Source organism: Arvicola amphibius, chromosome 14 (genome assembly GCF_903992535.2).
Source record: "Arvicola amphibius chromosome 14, mArvAmp1.2, whole genome shotgun sequence".
Lineage (NCBI taxonomy): Eukaryota > Metazoa > Chordata > Mammalia > Rodentia > Cricetidae > Arvicola > Arvicola amphibius.
In genome coordinates, this window is record NC_052060.1 from 39,037,137 (window position 1) to 39,059,291 (window position 22,155).

The 22,155-nt window shown below is 47.1% G+C and overlaps 1 protein-coding gene across 1 annotated transcript in view; it reads right to left on the reverse strand.

Annotated features, from left to right (window-relative positions):
• Hadh (hydroxyacyl-CoA dehydrogenase) overlaps positions 1-20,413 on the reverse strand; it is a 35,956-nt gene extending 15,543 nt beyond the window's left edge. The window contains exons 1-3 of the mRNA XM_038310755.1: positions 20,213-20,413; positions 2,692-2,820; positions 2,192-2,349 (exon numbers count right to left, since the gene is read on the reverse strand). Coding sequence (XP_038166683.1) covers positions 2,192-2,349; positions 2,692-2,820; positions 20,213-20,341 — 416 coding nt within the window. The 5' untranslated portion in view covers positions 20,342-20,413. The remainder of the gene's footprint in view (positions 1-2,191; positions 2,350-2,691; positions 2,821-20,212) is intronic.
• Between the last annotated feature and the right edge of the window lie 1,742 nt (positions 20,414-22,155).

The window sequence follows — 22,155 nt, forward strand, 5'->3', positions numbered from 1 at the left end:
CTCAGAAAAAAGTGGCTGAGTACACAGGAGCACAGGACAGTCCCCTCTAGGGAAAACCCTTCACTTTATCATTAGATGAGACTTAAAATGAAAACATACTGCGATGAGCATGCTCAGAGGGAATTTTACTCACACAGAAAACCTGGGAAAGGGTGTATGTGTGCACTACACAAGACACATGTTCACAGTACTGTGCTTACAGGCCATCCTGAAAAGGCACTTCTATTTATTTAATATGCAAAGAATCTTAACTTATAAATCTCAACTTAAAAATTCCATACTGCTCCTTCTCAAAATTTAATTCAAAATTTAATAATTTAATTATTAAAGAATAGAGTGGAGAGCAAATACTCCAGCTGGATGGCTTGGCTTTCCTGCAGCGCCACCTTGTGGATGACTCGCAAAACAGCAGGACGACCTTTAGCCCAGTTGGGTCTGGTCTTAATACCCAAGGAGAGTGGCCCTTTCCGATCTGATTATCGGGGGAGGGGGGTGTCCTGACTATCTAAAGTGATACTGTCTATCCAAATTCAGGGGCAGGCAAGAAGAAAGCATCTGGGGAAGAAAGAAATCAGAACTTTGGAAAAGAGAGGAGGGTAAGGGAGAGGCCAGCCTGGGAGTGGTCACCTACACTTGCAATCCTAGCTCAGGGGTGGCTGAGGCAGGAGGATTGTGAGGTAGAGGCTGTCGTCTTGGACTTGTGAAGACGCTGTCTTGGCATTGTGAGTAAGCAGCTAAGGGATGAGGCTCTCTGAGGTCTCAGGTCAGGCGAGCCTCCTTTCAAGGAACTGGCAGGTGTACCTTTCTCCACCTCCACGGATGGCCAGCTACTTAAAAGCTAAGGTAGCACTGGGAAGGTCTTCTCAATTTTCTATCTCAAGAACCTTAAATCACAGGTTGTAAACCTCAGGACATCCCAAGGTCAGATGGAGAAGGAAGTGGTGCCCTTCCGCCCTTCCCGTCCCTCCATGGACACCAGGGGGCTTTTCGCTGCCAAGGAGCAACCTTGCAGCAAGGCCAAACTGCTTAAGGAGAACAGCGAAAGGCATCTTCGCCAGGCTCCTCTCTGACTTGAGAGCCAAGCCCAGGACCGGAAGTTGTCATGTGTTTCTGCCATGCTAAACGGACACAATCAGCAGCATGCTACACAGAAGACAAGACAGAACCAGGGCCTCTCCACCACCAAGACATACAGCCCAGCGAGTCAATACGCAGGAGATTCTCTTTAGTCATGGATTACCTGTGTTTCCCTGAGAATTACTTTTGCATCTAACCTTACTCCACCTTCAGGTCTAACGAAGAAGAGAGAAGTATAGTTAAGAAGGCCGCAAGTCAAGCACATGTCAGTTAATTGGTCAGCTGTCATAACTGCCAAAAGCTAAGAGTCAAACATAACTGGAGGCCCTAGATTGTGACCCTAGACTGTTGTCACCTGGGCACAATCTTACTAACACCAGAGACCCCCACAAGCCTGGAAACTCCTTTATGACCCGGACGTGGCTGTCTTTTCTCTGCTATCCTCACGGGAACCTGGTGGATTCGATGTCCACTTAATGCCCCTAAAAGGGTTGTAACTAACCCCAAATAAAACTGGAAACAGGAGTGTTGAAGACTGATTGCACAAATTGAAGGCAGAGTGCCTCCAATTAAACCATTCTGGCCGGAATCCGAGGCCTTATCGGTGCTGGCCGCCAGGGGGCAGCACAACCACATTGGTGACTTCATTGACTCCCCACTGGAAACTTTACCCTCTCTGAGGAGTGGATGGGGTAGGAGGGGAGAAGGTGGAGGGAGCGGAAGGAAGGAAGGGAGTGGGAACTGGGACTGGTATGTAAAATGAGAAAAAATTGTTTTTTAAAAGATAAAAAAAAAATCTTAAAAAAAAAAAAAAAAAAAAACATGCTGCCTGGTAACTGGTGCCTTCTAGACTCCCACAGCCCTGGAAGGAGTCCCGTTTCTTCTATTCGCAAGTCACACAAAGGTCTGCGCCCCCTAGCGGTTACAGGAAACACTAAGGCAACTAGACACCCCCCCCCCACCCCGCCCCTCCTTCTTCGGACAAAGAAGGGAACCCAGCGGTTCTTCCCCAAGAGGTGCTGGGGAACAGAGAGCTGGGTCTGCTGTCGGAGCCGGAAGTTCAAGAACCAGGGCTGGGGCTTTCCGAATCCAAGCAGGAGGTTCGGTCACGTACTCGGCAGCGAACTTGTCCAGCCGCTGGAACAGCTCATTCTTCAACTTCAGATTCTCCACGACAGCCTCCACCACCAGGTCCGTGCTGTGCACGATGGAGGCTGCATCGGTGCTGGTGGAGAGGCAGCTCAGGGTCTTCGCCACGTACTCGTCGCCAGCCTAGGCAGACAAGAGGGGGAAGAGCGCATTCACTGGGCCCTGCCGGCCATGGTCTTGGGTGACCCCTGCAAATGGGTTCTTTGACGCCCCCCCCCCAGAGAGTCACAACTCACAGGTTGAGAAGCACTGCATTAGCCCCTCCCTAGCAGCAAAATGGTTGACTCCTGCGTTCTAATCAGCCCCAATGGAATGTTTAGTGGCGTATTACATAGGTTTAAACAGGTATAAGTTTTACACAATTAGCCACAAGCACACACGGTACGGTGAAGCCCAGCCCATGCACCCCCCCCCAAAGGTGGAGCCGTCAGAGGACTGGTCTTAGGGACACTTATAAGTACTTACCTTAGGGTTTTCTGCGAACTTCTTCTTTGCCATTCTTTTCAGACTGTCCTCAATTCCCTTCTTGGATTTTGCCAGGATGTCCTCTGTTTGGTCCACCAATACTACCGTATGGCCAGTTGCTGCAGCCACCTAATGAAAAAAAGAGTTTAAAGAAAAAAAGAAGAGTCAGCTTCAATATTCCATGTGACTTCTACCACCTGTACTTCTTGCCTGGCATGGTCCTAAACCACACAACAGATTCTCACAAGACGCAGAAGTGGGGTGTGAAGGCCACAGAAGGCCCTTTCCTATAGAACCCGTTGTTCCAAGAAGGAGCTTGCATTTTCTCCTTAGAGCTGAAGATTGGGTACAGTTCCACCCAATTTAGGGACTCTGCCCCCCTTTGTTCCCTTTGTTTCCTGTTCTGCAGCCCTTAAATAGGAAGTAGGTGAAACTTAAAATTCTAATCACCAAGCCAAAAAAGAGACTGTCCCCAAGAGCTATTTAATGACAAGATACAAAAGGGAGAAAAGTCTATGAAACCCAGTTTACAGGGGTTGGGATTCCCGATTTCCTGCCTTCTCCATTCCCCCTGGGTGGGTAAAGTCCCCCCAGCCAAACGTGGGTATATTGAGCAAAGCTAACCAGTTAACAACCAACCAGCTTGGTTTATACACTGTCAGCGTCAAATCGACCCCTTTAAACAGGTTGCCAAAAGCTTGGGCGAGGACCATAGTCCTGCTCTTTAACAAACTTCCTGCTAGTTTGTCTAAGACACCGGTCATTGACTCACCTACATACAAGTGCAAGTCAATCAAATCAGCATAGGAGCAGAAGGACACACCTAGCCTACCGCAGACATGATGTGACAGCTAGCACCGATGAGAGGCCCCTTGGGACCCACAGTACTCACTAGAGCCCTGACCTTAAGACCCATGGACATTGGTGGTGTGGAAAGAGGGGTGGACTGCCCAAGAAGTAAGGCAAAAATGGCAAGTCTTAAACCACTGTCATCGTGGAAGATTCTTGAAGTCAATCAAAGCAGAAAATAAAGACGGAAAGGAACAGAAATAAATGAGCAGCATGTAAAGGGAAACAGGTTCAAATCCCAAAGCAAGCTGTCCAATGCAAAATCAAGATTGAAAGGCAGGTTTCATAATACCATGACATCCGGGGTTTCTCCCAGGCAGCTGTACAGGTCTGAGCCTGCATGGCCTGTGGGCTGCTTCAGCCACCCAATGCCTGAGGGCCACAGAATGAAAAAAACGTTGTTGAGACTCAAGGAATGACAGATCAAGACAAAGGGGACAAGAAGGATGCGTCATCTTGATAAAAGACAGACATACAGTGAGCTCAGCTGTCAGAGTAAAGCCAAACTCTTTTCCAAAGCAGAACACCCATGGACCCAGCCCAGCTTCTCTCCAGGAAGCCAACAAGTCGAATCCTGCACAAATCAGTCTCCAATTCAGTAAGTTCAAGGTGAATGGGCAGGGCAAATTTAGTCACAGTATACAAAGGAGCTGATACAGTACCAGGTCTGCCTTCAGGAAAGCTGCTCGCGAAGCTGACCCTGGGCTCACATCTGAAACTTGGGTGTAGAGCGAGTTCCCTCCATCCTCTGACAAAGCAGCTTATGCTACTGCAGGCTCTCCCGAGACAGTGCAATTTGGAACATGCCAGATAGCAGGTGATATTATGTCCATCATCCAGTAAAAACCGTGGGTACCAAGTCTCTAGCTAGTACCTCTCTCGACACCCTTTACACTTTGTGCCACATCTTGCTGCTGAGGGAACTGCACGTGTCCAATGTAACTGCGATGGGGGAGGGGAGAACCTTGCAAGCTCTTGCCTGATAAGTGACATACCCCAGTGGCCCTTCCTCTTTGCCACTAGTACTTTATACCCTTTGTGGTAGCAAATTGCCACCAGGAGAATGACAGTATGTGGGTCCTGTGGTCCCTTCTCTAGTATGGAAAGGGCTAGTAGAGAAACTTTAACCGAAATGAATAAATTTTAAGTTCCTGGTTGGGCCAGGCAGGTACCTGAACTGCTCTGTGTTTGGCAGTTGTGATAAGTCACTTGACTTTGACAGACAGGAGTGACGGCCACCAATGCAAAGCAGGGACAAATAAGCGGCTGCCTTGGGGACCTTTTGCTCTTGTCTTGACTCCTCTGAAATACAATCCCAATGGCATTTGAAACAAGTGGTTTTCATAGTTTCTCTGGACTTCTGCCCTTGATCATTCCTCGAGGTGACCAAACAGGATCCCTGGGCTCCTACCCACCTGCATCCCAATCCAATGTCCCCTCTTCATCTCCGTCAGGAAACTGCCCAGGTCTTTCCAGCTCTTAGAGTTGAGTGGATTAAATACTTATGGCACAAGATAGTGCCAAGCTGATGGGAATGGCGACAAAGAGCAATGGTGGCGAAAGCCTCCTACATGGGGAGTTTATAATCTCATTTGTGAATGCGTCAAACCACCCACAGTGAAGCCTCCAGCGTACCAGTGCACCCACAATGGCCCAGCACCCAGAGAACAAGCACCCACAATGGCTCAGCACCCAGAGAGCAAGCACCCACAATGGCCTAGCACCCAGGGAACAAGTACCCACAATGGCCCAGTACCCCAGAGTAAGCACCCACAACAGCCCAGAACCCACCTCTGGCTGATGTCACCTAGCACTTTTTGTTGGGTTTCAGATGAGTCGTGCCAGCTTCACATCTTTAAGCAGAGCAAAGGAAACCTACGGGTGCTGTGCAGGCAACTGGCCAAACGCAGCTGTTCAATCATGGGGAAACTACATCTCCAGGCAGTGTTCCAGGAGAGTGAAATACGACACGCATGTTACATGATCATGTCAGGGTGACTCTGTGTAAATCACTGCTTATGTCTCACTGATTCAGAAGACCCAGGAGACACTGACTGATACCAAGACCAACGCCATCTAAATGCTCAGGTTCCATACAGTCCCTTCCAACAACAGAAGGGCCCTAGAGACACAGGCCAGCAGCTACTTGAGGGCATCATCATGTCTTAATCTACCTTTGCAAACTTCAAAGCCAGGTCCATAAACAACACATGGCCTGGTACACACCACATGCTTCATACAATATCCACGGGATTGGGAGACCAGTGCTCCCTGCTTCCACCACTCCCCTCCACCCAGGCTTCATCATGCACCAGTGGGAAATAAGCCAGAGATTTACAGAGTCACTCCGACGTGATCATGGCACCTCTCACTGGTGAGTCAGTCTAAAGGGGTCACTGCAGAAATGGATGCTGGAGCTAGCAGTCTGGCTCGTGGCCCAGCGAAATCCAGAAAAGCTCCATGATTCTCGCTGCAGACTAGCCTGACCCACTCAGGCAACTTAAATACGGCTAAGCCGCCAAGACCTCCAGAGAGCCAGCATGCTTCTTCCTGAATTACTGGTGGACTTGTGGGATTTTTTTTTTTTTTTGTATAAACCATTGGATGTAACATTCCACACCTACTCTCAACCAACAGAAAAACATAAATCTTTTTAAAAGGAGAAAAAATGTAACAAGAACTGGAAGGGGCGTGTACTGAGAACCTGCTGAGCGCCAGGATCGAGGCTGCATTTTCCCAAGACTATTTCTGACTAACCCAACAGGTTTGGTGAAGCAAATGAGATCCATTTAGCAAAAGATGCCATCAATACAAAAGAGGCTAAGCCTTGCCCACAACTACTCAGTTAAGCCATGAAGCCAGGATTAAGTTCTGAGTCTGCTTGGCTCCAGGACGTGTCTTCCAGTAATCAGAGGCACACATGACATTTTGACTATCTGCTAAAATAATCAGCTTTCAAAATACAATCGTTACAAAATAGCATTTATAGAATGGAAACTACATTTATATTCTCTTTCAACTCAAGAAAGAGAATAGTAACTGTTACAGGCTTGATTACAATACCACCACTGAAAGTCCTGCTAAGTAACAAATCAGTTTCCCCCACTGATGTTCTGATACATGTTAACAGTTCCTATGAAACTAACCTTGCTGTTCCATTTGATACATGAAGACAATGGAAACTTACAGAGAGTTGTATAGAGTTTTTCCTCTGAGATTAAAACATTGCACCTGCCTGATGGTGGTGGCACAACCCTTTAAACCCAGCACTTGCGAGGCAGAGGCAGGCAGGTCTCTGTGAGTTTGAGGTCAGCCTGCTCTACAGAGAGGGTGCATCCTGCAGGAGGAGGCTCCTTAAGCAGGAAGGTAAACAACTCAAAACAGCTTCAGGATGTCCCTGAAACTGACCAAATTCTCTAGACCCTTTCCTGCCAGAGTAAGCAATAAAAGCCGAGAGCCCCTCCTCAGACTCAACAAAGTCAAACTGAGGAGACTTCCAGGCAAGCCGAACTGCACAAGAAGACTCAGCTGCCTGGAAGAAGCAGAAACCAGCTGAGCTGCCTGGAAGAGGTTCAGACCAGCAGCAGCACCTGGAAAGGGCACTCTCCAACCTGCTGAACTGACTGCTGTCTATGCAGTGTGCTCCAGGTTCCTAACCTTGTGAGCAGTCACCCATGCTGGGGTGGGCTCTGGTGATGCAGCTATCTTTTGAGTCATTTCTGCTCCTGTAAGAAACCCCTCACCCATATCCCTGTAAGTAACCTCAATAAAACCCACGGTTCACCAAGTTGGACTTTGGTAGTATCTGTACTTTGGTCCGTCCTGGTCTCCCTGTCTGGAATGAGCAGATGTGGGTGTTGCATCTCCCCAGGAAAAGTTGCCACACAACCCAGAAATTAATTAGAACAATAAGTCTACAATTATATGGCTTCAATCAAACATAATTATGACAATGTAACACTGTGCTAGGCTGGGAAGCTCAGTTCTATGGACCAAAAGTGCTTACAAACTCATCATCACATGCCTGTGACTGCCCATCCTCCCACTTTTTCTCAACCTTTACAAAATGTCACTGAAAGAGGGGCTGTGACTTTACAGGGTACAAATAATATTATGCATGCAAAGGTAGAAAGGATACTGATGTCTCAGATCTCCTGATTGCTGAAAACACACCCCCATATCATACAGAACACACAACGTTTAATTCCAGAATCATTGATTGAAAAATTATAAAATCTCTGGGTTTCCCCCACCCCACCAAAAAAAAAAAAAAAAAAAAAAAAAAAAAAAAAAAAAAAAAAAAAGCCTGAAGATCAAAGTTCAAGAAACATTGTGTATTAGCCACCTCTCATGCTGCTGCGATGAAAGCCACTTAAGGGAAGAAGGGCTTATTCTGGAGAAGTCACAGTAGGATGTTGAGGCAGCTGCTGCGTCCTAGTCAGGAAGCAGAGAGTAGCAAATGAAAAGTGGTCAACCCGCTTTCTCCTTTCTATGCAGTTCTCAAACCAAGCCTAAGGAATGGTGCCACCCACTTGATGGTGGGCCTCCCACCATAATCAACCTATCGTGATAACTCCCCGATGGTGGGTCTCCCACCAAAATGAACCTATCATGATAGCTCCCCACAGGCATGGCCAGAGGCTCCCAGGTGATTCTTCCTTCCTTTCTTTTTTGGGGGGGAGGGGTTTTTCAAGATAGGGTTTCTCTGTCTGTCTTGGATAGGCAATCTGTAGACCAGGCTGGCCTCAAACTCACAGATATCCATTTGCCTCTGCCTCCCAAGTGTGCCACCACCACCAGCAACTCTTTCTTAACAGTTGATCTCCTGCTGTGGTGGTTTGAAGGAGAATGTCCCTCATAGGCTCATATATTTGAACATTTGGGTCACAGCTGGTGGTGCTGTTTTTGGAGGTTTAAGAGGTGTGGTCTTGTTGGAGGAAGTATATCACTGGAGGTGGGCTTTGGAACTTAAAGCGGTCAGGACAAGTCAACAGCAAGCCATGGACTGGGAAGGAGCGCATGGGGCCCTACCCATCTGTGCTGAACGATTGGCTGTGGAAGAGAGGTCATTATCATCAATGCCTGTTCTTCACTGGTGAGTCTGCCAGGCTCTGCTGCATAATTCCATGTTCATAATCACTCACATGGCCCTGGTTACACTCAGTGGGTCACAAAAGAAAGTAAAAAGGCATGAACATGGGAGAGGGAACTGGGGGCGGAGGGATTGAAATGGGTGGAAAGGAGATAAGAGAGGGTAGGGGAGCTAACAATAACCAAGTGCAAGAGCAAACTTAAACAATGAAGAAATAGATATGACCCAGGCAGTTAAAAGTTATCAAAACTTACACTCATAGGCTCTGCCCACACATGGCCCCATTTGCAATAGAGAGAAATGAAAATAAAGATGAAATATCAAGTCATAACTTCAGGAGGTTACCCAAGTGCACACTGCGCTTGAGCCCTCCCACGGATGGAATCCCACAGCGGGAGTTGCCGCACCATGGAATGGAGCAAGTCCACTCTTACAGTTCTAAGGGAATTTCTCAGGGTCTTACGTTTTCACTGTGTCCAATATGCATAACACACAACATCTGTGTGAACTGATGTTATCAGTGGGCTTCTGGCCACCGGCAGGCTCTTAGCTGAGCTTTGCAAGACTCAAATACCCAAGAAGCTGGAAATCCAATGCAGTGGTGATGGGCGGGCTTAGTATGTGTGTGACCCTGGGTTTAATATTCAGGACCAAAAGCGTGTGTGTGTCTCTGTGTATGTATGTGCACGCACACACACATGCATGCACCTGTGTGTTGTTATTTTGTTTAAAGTAATTAGACCAGGGATTTGAGAGATGGTTCAGTGGTGCGTGCTTGCTGTTCTTGTAAAGGACCTGAATATGGCCCCAGCTCCCTCTACTGTCCCGCTACAGGAACTGCAGATAATTGGCTACTGTCGTCTGTGTTCAGCTTTGGCCCCAATGAGTGGCATAGGAAGGGAAAGACCAGAAGATTATGGGAATGCATTCATTAGACAAAAGTCTTCTGCAGGAGGGGGTCCATCTCTATAGAACAGAACGTTATGAAGTGAGTGTGGCTCTCTCTTGCTTCTCTCCTGGTTGAATCCACCTTCCCTCCCACACTCTCACATGGGTTGAAGCAGGAAAAAACCTTCACCAGATCTGGCTGCCTGCCCCGGGACATTCCAACAGACAGAATAAGGAGTTTCGCAAACCACTTTTCTTTAGAGGAATAGAGAACACATTGAGACAGTGGCAGATTCCCAATAGTTAATCCATGTTCATCCTTCACTGTCACATTTCATGTGAAGGTGGGAGAAAAGGGTGGACCTTAAACAATGACTGCAAAGTCGGTATACAAGGGAAAGCCGACTGGTAAAAGGGAAGGCTAGAAAACCCCATGTTAGCCCAACAAAATGTGGCCACTGGTGAGGGTTCACAGGCACTCATGGCTGATGACGACTTACCTCCAGCTCACTACAGCACTAAAATACCCATTCTTATTAAGATACTAAGTATGCATAAGATACTACTCAGACATGCAATGCATAAAACCATATGTAGAACTACATATAACAGAGCATGCATGAGAAAGACTGCACAGTGTAAGTGACCCAAATAGTCCATGCTATGCAAATGACCCAAAAAGCCCAGGCTGTGTGAGATAAAGGTCCCCACAGTGAAGCCATTGGAGCTGCTGTACTTTCTGCTCTGAAAAGACTGCTTCCTTGGAAGTAAGTATGTTGGTGTTAACGTATTTTCTTTGCTTGTCCTAGGACACTAGAACCTTCCAGAAGTGCCAGTGACCTCAACATCTACCAATGTCAATGTCTGCATAGATGAAGTGGGCAATGGGATTTCCACTCTGAAGCTGCAAACTTCTCGTGTGCCTCCTCTGGGCCCTGAATTGACTCTCTTTAAACAAAGGTTTCCTTCAAGGCCACTTTCAATCTTCTCCTGGCTCTACAGCCCTTCCTTCTGAAATGCCAATCACTCCTATGATTCCAACCATCCCTGACACCGACGTGTTCTATCCTTTGCTGTCAACATCTTACCCCTAAAGCCAGCTCTCTTTAACATGGCTGGTACCACTGTTCTGCGGAGCAGAATTTCCTCACAGTACTTTTCCTTTAACCCCATCTTTAATTTTCCTTCCCCCCTTTTAAAAAGTGTATATGATATAGTGTATATGCATTTTCAAGTGCATGAGTGCGTGTGTGTATGCATGCATCAGTGTGTGTGTGTGTGTGTGTGTGTGTGTGTGTGTTATGCACACACGAAAAGGCCCTAGCCTGACATGTGGTATATTCGGTGATTGCTCTCCACCTTTTATACTAAATCTGGCTCTCTTGTTTAACCTGCAGCTCCCTGTCTGGACTGATCTGGCTCGCCAACTTGCTGGCGGGACCACTGGAACTGCAGGTGAGCTGTCGCACACCTGAATTTTATATGAATTCTAGGGATCCCAACTTTGGTCACGACATTTGCACAGGAAGCACTTTACCCACTAAGTGGCCTCTCCGGTCATCTTTAATTTTTATCCAACAGTTTCGTTCATTACTAAAAAGCCAGTTCAAATGCTAACCTCTCCATGAAGTCTCTCAACCGGTATCTTTTGTTTCAAAACCCGATAGCCAGGTGTTTACTGCTCATCTGATACTACTTTACACCAAAGCAAGCTGTTTCAGATGGGTTCTTAATGTGTCTGCTTTAATGTTTAAAATCTCTAAACTGATTCGGTCTTTTCTTTAAGGCATGTTCAAGCTCAAACACTTCAGAGCAGGGTAACCTGAGCCCACATTTTTCCTGAGTCACACAGCACTTCCACCTTCCCCAAATCTGCACCCAGCATTCCTCTACCAGACCTGTTCTTTCCCATCGCTGCAGCTGGAGGGGCGGGGGGACTCCAGTTCATGCTTCACAGCCCAGCATATAGGCCAAACCTCCTTTAACGAAGCTCCTCCCTGTGCTGAGAAGAGGAAATCGCCTCACCGTGCCTCTTCTGATGTACAGAAGCAGCAGATCATCTATGGGAACTACTGCAGGAGAAAAATCACAGTCGAGCGCCGAGCCAGCGAGCCAACGGCTCTCAGTGGCCGCTCGGTTACACGACGGCACCTCCAACCCCAGAATCTGAACATGAAATGGCAAGGTTGTTTTGGGATTTTTGTTTGTTTTCTCACTAAAACTTTCAATTTTGGTCAATAGGCAGGAGAAATTCCAGCTGTGACAGATGAGTGATAAATTAAAATCCGAGGAGTTGGCCAACAATACTTTTGATATTGCGGGGATTATTGGAGGGCCACTGCATCATCCGCTCCAGGTTGTGAAGTCACTGTCACCACAAACACAGCCCTGGGTAGTACAGGCACACCCCTATCCACAGGACAACTGGAATTTCCAGTAGCTGTAAATTTCATATATACAGAGCTATACATACCATCTGTCTTCACGCGCGCGCACACACACACACACATCCCTTTTTCTTTATCATTAGAAGGTACATTCTCTTGTCACAGTATCATTTTAACTGCCTAGATGTTTCCCCGGGGAGATTCTCCTTTGAGAAGTACACACCATGCTCTCAGTGGAATCTACTTTCTTCCTCGATGCCGCTGACTCTTCACCCTTGCATTTTAAATCTATATTTAACAGTCTTCACAAACTAAAACTTTGTTCCAAAAAATAGAAACACAAGTTTCCTTGGGCTAAGGATATAGCCAGCAGTCTTAGATTCGACCTCAGCCCTAGCCCACTCTTCATCAAAAAGCAAAGCAAAGCAAAGCAATTATTTTTATTATTTTTATTTATGCGTTTGTGTGCCTGCCTGCTTGTCTGTTTGTTCACCATATGCATTCCGGTGCCTGCAGAAGCCAGAAGATTGTGTGGGAGCTAGGGTTATATAGCTGGTTATGAACCGCTCGATGTGGGAACCTCAGTCCCTTGCAAGAGCACCAAGTGCTGTTAGCCACTGATCCATCTCTCCAGCCCTCAAAAATGAAAATTTAAAAAGAACTGTAACATATTACTGGGCTATTCAAACTCCCATCTGTGTGAGCGCATCAAGGGCAGAGTGGGCCGCCAGTCGGTAGCCTTCTTATGATTAGCCATTCCTACCTGTATTTCTTCCTCAGCAGACAATGGGTCCCGCCGGAGCAACAGCCACATCTTACCTGCCACCCAGCCTAGTGCCCCCCAGCACAGAGAGACTTCCGAATAATAACAGCACATCTGCTTTTCCAAAATCTTATTTTGTAAATTATTTTAGAAACGAGTGTTTAAGAAACCATAACTGCTTTTTGTTATTAGAAAACCTTTACCTCAAACCTTACAAGACTCTCCATGTGTTTTAGAATTGCGAGAAATCACATTGCTGGCATGAGAACAGTCAGAAACGAGACAGGAGTTAAGGGCAGGAGCTAGTCCGGTGGGCAGAGGGTGGCCTTTCCACCCCTGAGGGCTGGAATGCAGGTGGGAGGGCAACCGCAGAGCAAGCATCGTGTGCCGCCTAAAGAGAAACCCAAGTTCTTTATGCCCTTTGACCGCCACGCCTGTGATTTCCAAATGGACTGTGTTTAGTTCACTCTAGTCTAACCGGTCAATGTGTCATGTCCCGTTTTCCAAAGGAACCCTGCTGTTTGTGCCTGTCTGGCCGGCACACAGACCCAGCGATTCCTCCCATCGTGCGGAGAACCAAGACACCTGAGTTTCTTCACTACTATACAGAGATCAACAAAGCTTTTACCGACTGGGGTTACAGATCACCTGGCACGGTGGCTGACCGCAGCACCTTTCAAATGTTTTTAGCCATGAACCCCTCTTCCCTAGAAAAGCTTACGACTGACCAGTAACCAAACCAAAGATCAGAGAAGAGGAGAGTCCACTAGGAACCTCGTGGGTCTGCTAAAGTCCTCCTGAGAGCACACTACAAAAATCCCCAAGTGTTGTGTCCATTAGAAGGAGCTATGGCTGGGGGCTGGAGAGATGGCTCAGCGGTTAAGAGCACTGGCGGTTCTTCCAGAGGACCTGGGTTCAATTCCCAGCACCCACATGGCAGCTTGCAACTGCCAATAACTCTACCTCCAGGGGATCTGAAACCCTCACAGAATACCAATGCACATAAAGTAAAAATAAATAATCCATTAAAAAAAAAAAGAGCAATGGCTAAGTGCCCTGCAGAATCAAACCTTTAAACTTGGGTGTCCGATTTAGAGTGACCGCACAGGACAGAAAGCTAGAAGGGGCCCATGAGAGAAGAGAGGAAAAGAGAGGAGGCAGGATACATGTGAGATGAAAGCAGAGGTGGGGGAAGTACTGGGCATTGGAAGTCTAAGTGGGGATGGGGTCAGGGAGAAGGGAGAAAGGAGAGGTGGGGGAAGGGAGAAAGGAGAGGTGGGGGAAGGGAGAAAGGAGAGGTGGGGGAAGGGAGAAAGGAGAGGTGGGGAGGAAGGTTGACTAAGAAACTGATGATGTATGGAAGCCCGACAGAAACCCACTACCTTGTAAACTAATTTAAAAAAAAAAAAAAAAACTAGCCGGGCGGTGGTGGCGCAGGCCTTTAATCCCAGCACTCGGGAGGCAGAGGCAGGCGGATCTCTGTGAGTTCGAGACCAGCCTGGTCTACAAGAGCTAGGTCCAGGACAGGCTCTAGAAACTACAGGGAAACCCTGTCTCGAAAAATCAAAAAAAAAAAAAAAACTAAAGGATTTTGAACAGAGGTACCCTGCATGGGTGCACAATACTGTGCCCAAAAGACATAGGTTATTAAATGAAACTCAGTGCCAGGTGTGGAATACCGCCTTACAAGCTACGGCTGCAACAGCCGAACAACACAAGCTGTTGTCATGGTTCTTGGTTGCCAGCCATAACTAAGACGCTATTGCTGAAGCCACAGCTCACTTTGGTTGTAGGACATGGAGAGATGAAGCTGAATGTGGCCTAAAGTCTTCCTTCTGGTTGTCTAATTTTCACAGGACCAGAAAGAAGGTGCTGTGCTAGTTACCAGGAGAGGAAAGTCATCAGCGGGCTCCCCTAGACCTACGTGCCACAGTAGACCCACCTGACAAGAGGTGTCGCCTGGCACAATTGCGGAATGACTGCTATGGGGACAAACAACTGCTTTATGATCTGACCTGAGATCTGCTCTACCAGAGGGGACTCATGCCTGGTACTGTAAACCTGGACAAAAGCCTCTGGCCGGTCGCAGGCCCTAGAGGAAGGTCTGCTGACTGGACTTCTCATCAGCAACCTTCTGATGTGCTGTGTATGCACACAATTAGTGCCGCTCTCAACGGTGGCCAGGGAAACTTCTCCTCTCGGTTAATACCGACTGATATCTGGTGCTGAGTAGAAGTATTGGCTAAGCGTTCAACCCTAAATAGGACATTAATATTGACCCCCCCCCCCCGACACACACACATACACAAGGCTTGGGGAACACGGTAGGGTGAACTGGAAGAAAGGGAGTACTGGTATTTCCTGAACCCAACGTGGTTACTACATTCATGAGCGTCTATCAGCTACAGTTACCTGCATAAGATCAAGCCAGAAAATATTCCAGCGTGGTTGAGTGATGAAATCATGGGGCTCCATACCCATGGCGGAGGAGCTATTGGCAATTGATGGCTACTGGGGAAGGGAGAGGCATTTTTCTTCAGGAATGTGGTCGCTCGTAGGTTGCCTGAGCTCAGCTGGATAGTCTCACACCCATGTGCACACCAGCAGCACTGAATGTATTTAGTAGGCTATTCAAAGAGAAGAGGCTGTAAAAGCAGGAGAGGGATCTGGGGGAGGGAGGCCCAAAATATATCGTGTACATGTATGAAATTATCAAAAATCAATGAAAATGAAAATAACAGCTATGTATTCATCAAAACTGTACACATGGAAATGTAGAAGAATTCTTACGTATTGTTGGTGGAAGGCAAAATAATACCATTCGAGATCCCTCAAAAACTTAAAAATGGTATTTCTGGAGAATCAGTAGTTTCAGTTTTAGGATAGATGCTTGGGGGATTAAAAACAGATAAAGCCACCAGATCTCCTTGGGAGGTAGCTTAAGGTATCTCCTGATAGTTGCATAATTACATTAATGAGGGGTAGGATTCAGAAAACAAATTAAGGCAACAGGGAAGATGGCTCAGCAGGTAGTGGAGCTTGTGGCCAGACCTGACAATCTGAGTTCAAACCTCCAGGACCCATTTGGCGTAGAGAGAAAATTAACTCCTCCAGATTTTTCCTGGCCTCTGTATGTATTTCCTGGCAAGTGCATGCGTGTATATGTACACGCACAGTCTCTCTCTCTCTCTTTCTCTCTCTCTCTCTCTCTCTCTCTCTCTCTCTCTCTCTCTCTCTCTCACACACACACACACACACACACACACAAATGTGAGAAAGCCACTTTAAGAAAAGGATTTCAGTATCTGGGGTGCAAGCATAGCACCAGGACTCGGGCTTCCTGAGTTACAGAATGGCACTACCTGGGATCCTGACTGTGTAGAAAGGATGGGGCTGGGAGTGCAGAGTAAACCACAGGAGAAGCCAGGCCATTTTTGGTTTTGGTTTTTTTTTTTTTCCATTATTTTTACAGTGTTGTAATAAACAAGACTTTTCTTGTTTCTTGGTGACTGCTGTTTAAGCCACTGAGAACTCTTGCCTTATATTACAGTGGCCTGTATATTCACTGTAAGACACTGAGGTCAAACTATCTGGAAAGCACGCGCACGCGCGCGCGCACACACACACACAACTATTTGAAGGCTGTGTCCTCAGCTCCATGACTTTCCTGGTCCCGTTGGAAAGCAGGCTCGGCCAAGGAGGAAGTATTTTTAGACAAGGGTCCCTCAGAGCTGTAAAAATAGGCCCAGTGAATAGCACACTTGTCAAAGACCCTAGTACTCCGGCCAAAGGACCAAGCAACTATGCCAGGCAGAAGCATGCCAGATTTGTGTATGATGTGTTTTGCAAACGCATCCTAATATTTGAATCAGGATCTCTGAAGCACAACTTACACAGTAAATCCAAGAGAGAAGCATCAACTGGCGCAATACCGGTCTCTCGGCATACTCAGCACATCTCCAGCGAACATCTCTCGGAACCCTACACCAGGAGGGCTGTACTTCATCCACACCTCAGTCTATTCTCCAACTCTCAGTGTCATAAAATTACCATCATATCCGACTTCTGACTGCTTCCCGATCCTAGCACAAATATTCAAAGGCAGGCGCTGTCCTCTAATTTCCAGAGGTTCACCGTGGCGTGTGCATGTATGTGTGTGTGCGTGTGTGTGTGTGTGTGTGTGTGTGTGTGTGTGTTTGCGCGCGCGCTATAATATCCATGAAAAGATCAGAGGATTACTTTTGGGAGTTGGTTCTCTCCTACCGTGTTTCATACTCCAGACTAGCCAGTCCTTGAGCTTCCTGTCTTCACCTCCTATCTCGCCTGGAGGAATGCTGGGATTAGTCACACAGCTTCATCCCGGAGCTACTAGCCAGCTCATCTTTGGACAGTTGAAAATTTCACACATGCTCAAACACGCACACACACAACACACACACACACACACACACACACACGCACACACACGCATGCGCGCCATACACGCATACAAGCACACAAGCGACACAACTTTGGGGGCTTTCTTTGTTTTTGGTTTTTCGAGACAGGGTTTCTCTGTAGCTTTTTTAGAGCCTGTCCTGGAACTAGCTCTTGTAGACCAGGCTGGCCTCGAACTCACAGAGATCCGCCTGCCTCTGCCTCCCGAGTGCTGGGATTAAAGGCCTGCGCCACCACCGACCGGCTGGGGGCTTTCTTTGGTAAGATGAATTTAATCCTAATCTCCACCAGCTCAAACTCCCACCCCCAAAGTGTAAGACACTAAACACACTGAGCCAGGAAATGTCCCTCAGACACTATTCCCAGGCAGTGCAGTCATTTAATGAAGGGTGTGAGCTTTCTGGACTCTTATAAAAACAGCCTAAGTAAAGCTTCGAAAGGGCTCTTCTCTCAACCTGAGAAACACTGAGCTTTCAACTTCCTCCTTCTTTCTTGACATAGAAAAAGGCAATCTGTCTCCACTCAAAGTTCATTTAATGCTATGAGCCTCTTTGCCCGCCTAAGCATCTGGCTGAAGACTAATCGGCAGTCAGAACCAAACCAGAAGCATACAAGAGGCAAACACATAAAACAGGTCAATGTTCTTAAATACTAATCTGCAGTCTAAGAGGTTTCTTTCCCCCTTAATTTAAAAACAAACAAACAAATGGAAGGCAATGTAGACACTCTTAGAAAGTACATACGCACTAATGGCCTGTGCTCTGGCCAAATGTAGCTCAGCCTGGAACCCCATTTGTCTAAAATTACTTAACCGTTTGATAAATGCATCGGGGGCATAAAAATTTATTTACACCTTTTTCCATATCATTCAGCACAAACTGGAGCACATCAATTAGTTAAAACCATAAACAGAACTGCCACTCGACTTGAGCCGCTTCACAGAGAATTGGAGAGAAACGGGAGCCAAATGTGACGGGCAATGATAACCTAGATGCTAATTTGTGCTTGTACTTCTATGGCATCGCTCAGGTGGAATAATGAAATGAAAGGCACTGTCCTGCTCAGCAGTCCCTGAGCAAACCACAGTGCCAGCTGGCATCTGTGCCAGGAAACAAGCAAGATGACACAGGAAGCAGGGATCAATGTTTCTTGTCTAAACCCAGTGAGCCTCCCTCAGCATCCACGCTAAGGAACAAAAGTGGAAATGGGGACCAAATGGGACGGGATGACTGCAATGACAGCTAAGTGTGCGCTAATTCCCTTGCTCCTTTTCCATGTTGCTACAAAGCCAACTTGACTTTGCATACTTGGCCTACTCTGGAGAAACTAAAGTGCGGAGATAAAGCAACTTCCATGTTAGCACCACTGTGCAGACCATCCGACTCCCTTTGCTCAACACATCAATTAATATTTAACCACCCCTGGCACTAGAGGCAAAAAAAAGATTTATTACCCTGTACCAAAAAACTGTCCATTGTGGATTGTTTTTTTTTCCCCAAAAAAGAAGGGGATGGCACAACCTAGAACTGCTTACTACAAGGTCATGTATAAGAAAATAGACCAGCTAAACCACTGGAAACATAGTAGAGACACTACACAGGAAGGCAATTTTCCCTGCAGGCCCAGAGCTGTCACCTAAAGCGACCTGGAGGAAGTGCTGTTCCTTATGAATGCCTGCTATGTAGACTTTGGGTCTTTGTTACTTTTTTTTAATTCAAAAAGTTCTGCGAGGAGGTAAGCAGCTTTTCCTCTTCCCTCTGAAGGCTCCGTATATGCTCCCTGGTCCAGCTACTCAAGGATTTAATTCACAGGTCTATGATTCCTAACCATGTCAGTCACTTTCTTTCCTCTCTTCAGGTTCTAGCATCTTACCCACGTGATTTTAAGGGCTTCCTGTGCGGGTCCTCAGGTAAAACACAATTTTTCTTTAGTCAATGATGGGCACAGCATCCACAGAACACAGCAACCTGCATTTGTACAAAAGCTGTGTAACGCTTTCTAGTTAGTTTATAATCCACAAGTGTTTCTAGGTCCTTCCCTACATTGTTACTGGAGGAATAAAACCCTATTATCTTATTACTAAGATGTTGTTAAACATTTCCTAAAGGATACATTTTTTTTTTTTTTGGACCTGGACTGCCAATCTCCTCCTCACAGCCTGGAGAAGTTTGGGTGGTACACAGGGATATTTACGTACAGACTAGCTAGCAATACTTTCTCCAGTTCAGTCATGTATTGCTTAAACAAACAAACATAATTTAGAAGAAAATTGCAATCAAGTTAACTAACATGTTTAAAGCAAGCATGCAAGTATGCATTTGGATACTGACCCTCCTGAATTAAAATTAGGTAAGCATACTACCCTCCATTGCCACAAAACTCAAGCTGCAAAGCCTAAAAAGGTAAGAATGTAACAGCGAGGACATAGTTCTCCAAGGTGTGTAGAAAGGCAACCATTAACAGAAAAGGTACTGCGCGGATTATGGTATCCAAACTGCATTTGATCCTGAACTATCCCTTAGCTGGCACCAGGCCAAGTCCTACAGAAGCCGATCAGAGATTAGGGACTTTCCAGGGCCCTCTGCATTTATCTCTGTCTCCCATTCTCATGGGGTTCAGAGCTGGGCAGGCACACAGATTTCTGCACCCAGGGCACTAGGTCAAAGGTCAAAGTTGCCTGGCCCAGCACCGGGCAGAGACCCAGCAACTCCACAAACTTCCACTAGGTGACTTTCCAAACTGTTACAAAAGTGAAGGCCAATGAAATATGGGAGGGGAAAGGCAGAACACTTGGAAAGAAAACTGCCCAGACAACAACCAGATAAATACTTTTTAAATAAAGAAAATTAAAAGAAATCGCAACAGACTCCTGTCTGCGCCCGGGGGTGGGCAAACACTCTGCAACTCTACACACAGAACTTTGCACAACCTATTTCAGCGTGCACGCGTGTAGTAGCGCTCTCTACCGAGCCTTCTCCGGCCCGGGGACAGCATGCACAGAAGAATCGGACCAAAAGCTATGGATCTGGGACAGGGGCGCATGCCGCGCCTTCTGGGCCGGTTTCGAACGACTTCCACGACACCCGGGGCGCGCGACCCGCTCACCTGCGCGATGCCCGCCCCCATCAGCCCGCCGCCGATGACCGTCACATGCTTGATCAGGATCTTTTTGGCCGCAGCGGCCGCGGAGGAGGAGGACATGGAGCGCACGAACTGCCTGGTCACAAACGCCATGGTGCAGCGGAGCAGAAGAGAACCAGCAGCTAAGACGGCGCAAGAGGCCCTAGCACTGCGCGGAGGAGGGCGGGGGAGATTACGTAGGAGGCGGGGCCTAGTGCGCGCCCCACCCACCAGCTTGACAGACTGCAGGTCCTTCCCGGAGGGCGGAGCCAAGACCTAGGACCAGGCACAGGCTGAGCAAGAGACCTCTTGTGGTTGCCGTCGCAACTTTGTGTTCTGATTGAGTTGTGATCGGGAGCCTTGCTTAGGGTGAGAAAGGTAACCGCGGCTACAAAACACAGGAAAGGAACGCCTGGAAATCGACCAACCTCCTGCCAATCACTGCGCTACTGACACGGAATTGCTGTTGACTTCTAGATCTTCATGGGCCGGGGGTGGGGAGGGGCACTCACCATCCGCCCCTCCCTCTCACTGGAAGAAAGCCTGTGTTAATCCTGTGTGAACTGAAGCTCCCTGGAAAAGCCTCCCCTGTGTCTTACACGCTGCAGAGCAGAACTGACTTCCTGTCTGGGGAGAGATGGAGTGTTGGGGATAGGGTCAAAGTTCTCCCCAGCTGCTTGTAGTTACCCATGTCTAAGTTACATAGAACTTTAAAAATGTGTTGCTCAGCAAGTCTCTCACTCCCACCAGTCCAACACTAAGATAGTGGGTTTTATTTGTATGTTTGTTTTAGGCGAAAAAAAAAAAAACAGGAAACAGTCTGTTGCTCTGCCACGACCTGTCTGGCCAGGGTCTGCACCAACGTTCTGGGTAAACCTATGAAGTTATGACCTTATTCGTCCTGTAGCTAAATTTAGGTAACCTTCTTTTGCAGTGAAGCTTGTCTTCAGAACTGCTTCCACGCTTGTTCCCTGCCGCGGGCTCTTTCACGTAGCTGCAAAGAATCTCTCATGCATTCCCTTTGGAGCAAGGGCTGTGTTTTGCGTTGACCCTTTCAATCTTATTTTTATATTTAATTCTTCAAAATAAGCCAAGGCCATTGAGTGCTGCATTCCGGTGAAATCAAAAACTTGCGGGACTAGAAACGGAAGTGCAAGGCTACCCTCAGAACCCGCACAGCTGGAAAACTGAGTAAGTTTTTGAAGAAAGAGAAATGTGAAGCGGCAGCGTGAGGATGCAAGAAGGAAGGGGAGGGCTCTATGGCTAGACATACTGGAGGAAGCTTGATGAGCCGGGTCTCAACTTAGTTTTCATTTAGAAGTCATAGTCAATGAAAGGCTAATTATAATCCAAGTCGGTGCTATGACAATGTAGTTTTCTCTTCCTTCTGTCCTTCTCTCTTCAGTGTATGTCTGTGCTCTATGCACATGCAATATTCAAGGAGGTCAGAAGAGGGCATCAGATCCCCTAAATCAAGAGTTAACAGGCTGCTGTGAGCCGCCATGTGGGTGCTGAGAATCAGACTCCGCTCCTTTGGATGAGCAGTCAGGGCTCTTAACCACTGAGCCATCTCTCCCGTCCTACAGTACATTCACAGATGATATTTGTGTTATACCACATGGACCTCATGCCTGACATATAGCCCGTTTCAGATCTCTGCTTGCTTTTCCTTAGGAAAGAAAGGTAAATGTTTCTTAGTCCATTTGTGCAGCTAGAAGAAAATCCTCAAATTTCTCCTGGAACCAAGAAAACTCCAAGTCAGGGTATTATAAAATTCTATATCTAATGTGGATACTTTGGGCTCAAGCATGGTTCCTTGTAACCTCAGATAGTTGAGGAAGCTGACATTGACTCTTGATGGTCAAGTTGAAGGAATCTGGAAGCAACTATTAAATGGAACCTCTCTGGAAGGGTCCTGTGGGGGCATT